At 31.0% G+C, this 8,588-nt stretch overlaps 1 protein-coding gene across 1 annotated transcript in view; it reads left to right on the forward strand.

The window, feature by feature from the left end:
• LOC141285246 (cytoplasmic dynein 2 heavy chain 1-like) overlaps positions 1 to 8,588 on the forward strand; it is a 144,620-nt gene that overhangs the window by 105,022 nt on the left and 31,010 nt on the right. The window contains exons 63-65 of the mRNA XM_073818284.1: positions 3,623 to 3,732; positions 7,771 to 7,852; positions 8,464 to 8,580. Coding sequence (XP_073674385.1) covers positions 3,623 to 3,732; positions 7,771 to 7,852; positions 8,464 to 8,580 — 309 coding nt within the window. The remainder of the gene's footprint in view (positions 1 to 3,622; positions 3,733 to 7,770; positions 7,853 to 8,463; positions 8,581 to 8,588) is intronic.

Here is an 8,588-nt window from a genome sequence, read left to right on the forward strand (position 1 = left end):
CTTGTAGTTTTGACTTTATTCTCAAAAAAACGTGACTTTATTCTCTAAACATTTTGACTTTATTCTTGTAGTTTTGACTGCATTTAAAAAAATTAATTTATTCTCTAAATATTTTGACTTTATTCTCATAATTTCGACCTTATTATTAAAAAATGTGACTTTATTATCGAAATATTCAAACTTTATTATCGTAATTTCGACTTTTGACTTAGTATTTTGACTTTATTGAAACATTTCAACTTTATTCTTGTAATTTCAACCTTATTATTAAAAAGTGTGACTTTATTATCAAATTATTTCGACTTTATTCTCGTAATTTCGACTTTTTTCTTAAAAAACGTGACTTTATTCTCTAAACATTTTGACTTTATTCTTGTAGTTTTGACTTTATTCTCAAAAAATGTGACTTTATTCTCCAAACATTTTGACTTTATTCTTGTACTTTCGACTTTATTTTCAAAAAATGAATTTATTCTCTAAATATTTCGACTTTATTCTCAAAACATTTCAACTGTTTATTCTTGTAGTTTTGACTTTATTCTCAAAAATTGTGACTTTATTCTCATAACATTTCAATTTTTTTTCTTGTAGTTTCGACTTTAATCTCTAAATATTTCAAATTTATTCTCATAGTATTTTGACTTAATTGAAACATTTCGACTTTATTCTTGTAATTTTGACCCTATCATTAAAAAATGTGAATTTATTATCTAAATATTTCAACCTTATTCTCGTAATTTTGACTTTATTCTCAAAAAATGTGACTATTCTCTAAACATATTTACTTTGTTCTTGAAACATTTCAACTTTATTCTCAAAAAAGTGACTATTCTCGAAATATTTCAACTTTATTCCCGTAGTATTTCGACCTTATTCTCGAAACATGTTGACTTATTATTTTTGTAGTTTTGACTTTATTCTCAAAAAATGTGACTTTATTTACATTTCACAGCTTCAAACAAATCTAGAGAGTCAATGATTCAATTTCACATTCATAAAGACAGTCACTTGCTTTATTCCTGAATGTATCAGCCATTCGAATGAATCAAATAAATGATATGATTCAGTTATTAAATCAGTGACTAGTTTACTTTTGAAAGTATCTTTTCAATGATTTAAATCATTTAATATTTATATATTCAAAATTTTAAATTTAAAACAATCTGAATTTATTAATTTGCTTGCGCTTGTTCCACCTCTGAGCCTCATTAAACATGAAAATACATCTATTCAAGCCTGTTCTGTGCCACCTCTATAGTACAAACAAATTTGGTTAAAACTGATTTCATTTGATTTATTCTTATTCCTATTCTGTTGTTTTAATTAGAAATTTTAAAAAGCCTTACAAATATAATTTTTTAGAAAATCTGACATAAAAGATGACATACTTTATTAAAAGTTGCCAAAATGCCATTACAAAGGTAAAACATTCCCCTGTAGATCACTTTAAGGAGTCAAATATCAATTCGTAATTTTGAATAAGATTTTTTGATTATTGATTAGGTGCTCCTGAAATTTGACTGTGCTTCTACATTTTTAAGTTAGGAGCACTAAAAAGAAAAGCAAGTGTAGAGCCCTGCCTAAAATGATTCTATAACAGGTTTGTGAACACACAAACTGACCAAAATGAAGTTCTTCGAGGTCCATGTGCCAAAACTCACCCCGAGATGGTCTGTAATCGACCTCAGACCGGATTCCTCATGTTCGCTCCTCTAACAGATAATTGAATCTTATCCATCAGCGCTGTTATGACACACACCTGCTCCAGTGAGTCGAATTTCCACAACAGCAGCTGTTTACAGAGATCTGTGAAATCTGTAAATGTGACCCGTCTATTAACAAATGAACAGATCTGAGCAAAACACACACCTGCAGAAATGCAACGACTCTAATAAACACTTCAAACTGCTTCAAAACAGGAAATCAAGCATATTTGTGTCAGAGACTTTGTGGGTCGTGTTCTGCTGGCTCCTGAACACAGATCTTGCTGAAGTTCTTTAAAGACAACATCATGTATAATGTGAAGGAAATCTGTTGAAAATAATTGGAACTTCATTTTAATTTTAGATTTAGATTGTTTGCTATTAGTATTATAAAGCAAATAAATGACTGTTTATTTATGTCATACATATTTTTAATATATTTATTTGATCATTCTTATTTTTATTTATTTAAAATTAACATGTGATCCTGGACCACAGAACCAGTTATAAGGGCCAGTTTTTTATAAACTGAGGTTTATACAACATTTGAAAACTGGATAAATAAGCATCCATTGATGTATGGTTTGTTAGGATAGGATAATGTTTGGCCGAGATACAACTATGTGATAATCTGGAATCTGTGGGTGCAAAAAAAAAAAAAAAAATACTGAGAAAATCACCTTTAAAGTTGTCCATATGAAGTTTTTAGCAATGCATATTACTAATCAAAAATTACGTGTTGATATATTGGCAGTAGGAAATGTACAACATATTTTCATGGAACATGATCTTTACTTATACTAATGATTTTCGGCATAAAAGAAAAATTGATTATTTTGACCCATAAAGTGTATTTTTAGCTATTTCTACAAATACATCCGTGCTACTTGAGACTGGTTTTGTGGTCCAGGGTCACATATACAGTAGAATACAGCTTAATTATATTTAAAATAAAGGCCTATTCATACACTACATTACTGTTTCAAAGTTTGGGGTCAGTAAGATTTTTTTTTAAAAACAAGAAGTAATACTTTAGTTCATCAAGGATGCATTAAATTAATCAAAAGTGACAGTAAGCATGTTACGTAAGATTTCTATTTCAAATAAAAGCTGTTTTTTGTACTCTTTATTTATCTGTAAATCCTGAAAAATAAAATGTATCACAGTTTCCACAAAAATATTGGGCAGCAAAACTTTTTCCAACTTTGATAATAATACAAAATATTTAAGAGCAGCAAATCAGCATATAAGAATGATTTCTAAAGGATCATGTGACATGATGACTGGAGTAATGATGCTGAAAATTCAGATTTGATCACAGCAATTAATTTCATTTTAACACACATTCACATAGAAAACAGTCGTTTCATATTGTAAAAGATATTTCATAATTTTTACTGTATTTTTGGTCAAATAAATGCAGCCTTGGTAAGCACAAGAAACTTTAAAACCTGAAATGTTTACAAAACATTAAAAACGTCTTATTGACCCCAAACTTTTGAGCAGTAGTATATAATAATGCTCATACCAACAGATGATAATGTTATGTTTATTGTAAACGCAAAATGAGTTTATATTGTCCATCAATACAGAGTATTATTTCTGCAACACTAGCACAAAGACATGCTGAGTGTATATTGATATCTTAAATGTGCTACTGATGAATATATAAAGATGGACACGTACAAAAACTATCTGTTGATGTTCTTAGAGTCTCTGTCATTCTGAAGCATAAAGTCTTGTGAGGAAAAGCAGCAGGTGGAGAAAGAGATTTGAGAAGGAAACGGCGATTGTTACTGTACAACTGACACCAGCAGCACTCAAATCACTTCTGTCATCACACACTGATCTCCACGACCAATCACTGATCTCTCTCTCTCTCTGTGTGTGTGTGTGTGTGTGTGTGTGTGTGTGTGTAGGGATGGGTGGAGAGGGCAGAGAGGGGCGGACTGCTGTCAGAGATGCTGGATCTGTCGGAGCTCTTCCATCCGGACACTTTCCTGAATGCGCTGAGACAGGAGACCGCCAGGTGATGAACTAAACACACGCCTGAGAAACACACACTTCTGAAGTTAACTTGAAGAGACTTATGACAGGAATATTATAGTTAAAGGAACACTCCACTTTTTTTGGAAATAGGCTCATTCTCCAACTCCCCCCGAGTTAATAAGTTGATTTTTACCGTTTTGAAATCCATTCAGCCGTTCTCCTGTTCTGGCGATAGAACTTTTAGCATAGCTTAGCATAGATCATTGAATCCTATTAGACCAATAGCATCGCGTTCAAAAATGACCAACAAGTTTCCATATTTGTCCTATTTAAAACTTGACTCTTCTGTAGTTATATCGTGTACTAAGACCGGCGGAAATGCAAAGCTGCGAGTTTCTAGGCTGATAAGATTAGGAACTACACTTCCATTCCGGCGTAATAGTCAAGGAAGTTTGCTGCCGTAATAAGGCTGAAGCAGGAGCAGTAATACCACGCAGCACATGTGCAAATGCTAACCTAGCTGGGAACTCATTTCTGATAATACTCCGCCTGCTTCGTCCATATTACAGCAGCAAACTTCCTTGACTATTACGCCGGAATGGGAGTGTAGTTCCTAATCTTATCAGCCTAGAAACTCGCAGCTTTGCATTTCCACCGGTCTTAGTACACGATATAACTACAGAAGAGTCAAGTTTTAAATAGGACAAATATCAAAACTCGTTGGTCATTTTTGAACGCGATGCTATTGGTCTAATAGGATTCAATGATCTATGCTAAGCTATGCTAAAAGTGATATCGCCAGAACAGGAGAATGGCTGAATGGATTTCAAAACGGTAAAACTCAACTTATTAACTCGGGGGGAGTTGGAGAATGAGCCTATTTCCAAAAAAAAGTGGAGTCTTCCTTTAACTAAATCGTTTTGTTACTTAATTTAATTGAAATAATGCAGTGAATGTTTGCCGTCAAAATGAGAATCCAAACAGCTGATAAAAACATCACAATAATTCACACCACTCCAGTCCATCAATTAACATCTTGAGAAGACAAAAGCTAAAACAAATCCATCATTAAAGATGTTTTTAACTAAAATACAAGTCCATAATCTATAATATTGCTTCCTCTGGTGAAAAAATGATCATCTAGTCTGAATCAGGAGAGAAATCTGCACAGATCAAGCACCATTTACAAGCCAAATAAAATATGTGGCTGGATTTTGATGTGAGAGACAACAGGAGATGGCCATTTTTTTAACTGGAGGAAGACGAGTGTTATTATGGATTATGGACTCATATTTTAGCCCGAAATAACCATTTGAAGTTTAAAATCTCTTAAAGATGGGGGTGTTTCTTGCAAAAAAAAAAATGCATCTTTTGGCTTCGCAAGATGTTGATTGATGGACTTGAGTCATCACATACACCTGCTAAAATATGTGACATGTTTCTGGGGGAATTCTGGTGAAAATAATGGAATTATTCATTTTAATTTTAGATGCAGATTGTTTGCTATTAGTATTATAAAGTAAATAAAGGACTGATTATTTATATAATAATTATTTTCATTAATTTATTTATTACAAAAAGTTTAGGGTCAGATTTTTTAAAAGAATTAATACTTTTGTTCATTAATGCAATAAATTCATCAAAAGTGAAATTCATCAACATTTATAATGTTACAAAGGATTTTAATCAGGGTTTCTGTGGGTCTTTAAAAATCTTAAATTTAGTTGTATCAAATTTAAGGCCATAAAAAGTCTTAAATTAAAGAAAGATTGAAAGAAAATCTTAATTAGGATTTCAATTTGGGGACAAAAAGACAAGCATTGCGATATGGCTAAATGTGACAAACTTCAAAAAGTTATGATTTTATTACATAAATATGAGTGTTGCATGTTTCAAAATCAGCTATCTTTACCAGGGAAACCATTATATTTCTGCCGTTTCGAAAGCGCCACCTGCTGCCAGAGAACGAATTTGCGTTGTCAATAAGCCTGCCTGCTATTTTTGTTCAGACAAGTACCAAAATCGACCCATATTTTTATGCAGCACTGAACAGGTGGATCGACAAGGAGCTATTGCATTATAAAAATCAAAACAATTAAAGTAGTAGTTCACTTTCAGAACAAAAATTTAGAGATAATGTACTCACCCCCTTTTCATCCAATATATAATGGATATCTATGGTGTCCCTGAGTTTGAACTTTCAAAATGCAGTTTAAATGCAGCTTCAAACAATCCCATCCAAGTGGTTTTAATTAACACATGGCAGTTTTTTTTTACTTGAGGAAGTGTTATTATGGATTATGGGCTCATATTTTACCATTTACAGTTTAAAATGTCTTAATGATGGGTTTGTTTCTTACAAAAAATGCAGCTTTTAGCTGCACAAGATGTTAACTGATGGACTGGAGTCATCACATACACCTATTAAAATAAACAAACACCTGCTGAGCTAAACTTGGGGTCACAAGTTACCTCAAGTGCTCATTTTTTCCACATACACCTGCTAAACTGAACTTGTGGTATCTTATGTAACAAACAGCTGCTAAACTAAAACCTTGAGGTAACTTACACCACCTGCACACCTGTTAAACTAAACTCACAAAAACTCAATCACATACTTCTGTTACACTAAACTGAGCTCATTTACATACAAAACTCTTAAAGCCTTAATTCCCCCAAATGTATACAGCATTTTCTTTGCTGGAAACGTTTATTTATTTATTCCTGAGTTGTGTTTTCTGTTTCCATTTTTCTGGATTGTGTTTTAATGGTGTGATGAATTTTTTACATTTTACACACATTTTCATGCATGCTTTTTACTACCATTATAAAAAAAAATTACCATACAATAGTAATATTTTTTTCATAAATTTAACGTATACATGAAAACTTGGATGTAACAAATCTTTTGATTTAATAGTAATAACATTAGTAAAAATCTAAATTACTATTATTATTATGCATTTTTATACATATTTGTGTATTACTACTAGTATAAATACATTTTACAATACAATAGTAATGTTTTAAATGTCAGATCATTTTCATAACTTAATTTTATTAAGTACATTTTACTATACAGCAATATATTTCATATTTTCAGATCAATCAATGTCGTTATTATTATTAGTAATAGAAGTATTACTAATATTGCTATTATTATTACTTTGAGTAGCACATTTTATTGTACAATAGTAATACTTTGCATCATTTTCATAAAATCAATAGTATTATTGATATTATATAGTAGTAGTATTAGCATTACTAATATTACTACCATTATTATTATTACTTTGAGAAGTACATGTTATTATACGATAGTAATATTTTGCATCGTTGAATTGTATTATTATTAGTAATAGTAGTATTACTAATATTCCTATTATTATTATTATTTTGAGAAGTACGCTTTATTATACAATAGTAATATATTTAATATTTTTTAATCAACTTCATTATTATTAGTAATAGTAGTTTTACAGTATTTTACAATACAATAGTAATGTTTTAAATGTCAGATCATTTTCATAAACTGTTATTTTTCTTAATATTATATTAAGTACATGTTAATATACAGCAATATATTTCATATTTTCAGATCAATCAATGTTGTTAGAAGTATAGAAGTATTACTGATATTCCTATTATTATCACTTTGAGAAGTACATTTTATTATGCAACAGTAATATTTTGCATAATTGTCATAAAATCAATAGTATTATTATTATAGTAGTAGTATTATCATTAGTAATATTACTATGATCATTATTATTACTTTGAGAAGTACTTTTAGTGGTTTAGTAATTACTAAAGCTACTAAAGTTTGAATTGAAATAATTTTACAACCCTACTTTTGATTTATTCATCAAATATTTGCCAAACGCTTATATAGTACATTCCATTTTTATGCATATATTCTGTGATTGCTTTTGTGTTTTGTGCATTGCAGAAGTCATAGGGCACTAACAGAGGACGGAAATGATTATTAGACAGAAAATTACAGCCAACATAAGTGAACTTCTGGTTGAAAAAATAATGAAATGCTTTGTTTTAATGCCTTCTTTCTGTGTTTCTGTAGGCTGATGAGCTGCTCTATGGACAGTCTGAAGTTTGTGGCATCATGGAGGGGTCAAATCGCTGACACTAAACTACAAGTGAAGGTACAAATGCTTTTATTTAATAGGGTTAAAAAATACACTCTGACAGTTAATGTTTACTAACAGTGTTGGTGTAATTATATGACTTTTTCCAAGTAACTAGTAAAGTAACGCATTACTTTTTAATTGACAAGAAAATATCCGAGTTACTTTTTCCCCCCATTTATTGATTAAAAGCTCTCCTGTCCCCATGTTGAGAGAAATTGTAAGTATTCCTCAAAATGAATACAAACAGTTCAATTCAACGTAAACCTGCAATAATTTAATGTTAAATAATACAAATATCCTTTATGTATTTAATCCTATTTTTTAACCGATGTCTTTGCTGCCGACCTTCGATGATCCAGTTCATCCGTACTAATAAGCAAAAATTACTCAAGATAATCTAACAAGAAAAGGCCAAAAATAGAACTTTTTATATTAAAAACAAACAAGCAAGCCCTGCTAAGATTTAAAAAGTAACGCAAAAGTAACGTAACGCATTACTTTCAATAAAAAGTAACTAAGTAACATAATTAGTTACTTTTTAGGGAGTAACTCAATATTGTAATGCATTACTTTTAAAAGTTACTTTCCCCAACACTGTTAACTAAGCACTCTCTCTCTTTCTGTAGGTTGGCGGTTTGCAGTTGGAAGGTTGTGTTTTCGATGGAAACCGTCTGGCTGAGAGCCATCATGACTCTCCCAGCGTGTCTGCCGTTCCTGCGTGTTACATGGCCTGGATCCCGCAGGTAACACA

The sequence above is a fragment of the Garra rufa genome, chromosome 14 (assembly GCF_049309525.1).
Source record: "Garra rufa chromosome 14, GarRuf1.0, whole genome shotgun sequence".
Lineage (NCBI taxonomy): Eukaryota > Metazoa > Chordata > Actinopteri > Cypriniformes > Cyprinidae > Garra > Garra rufa.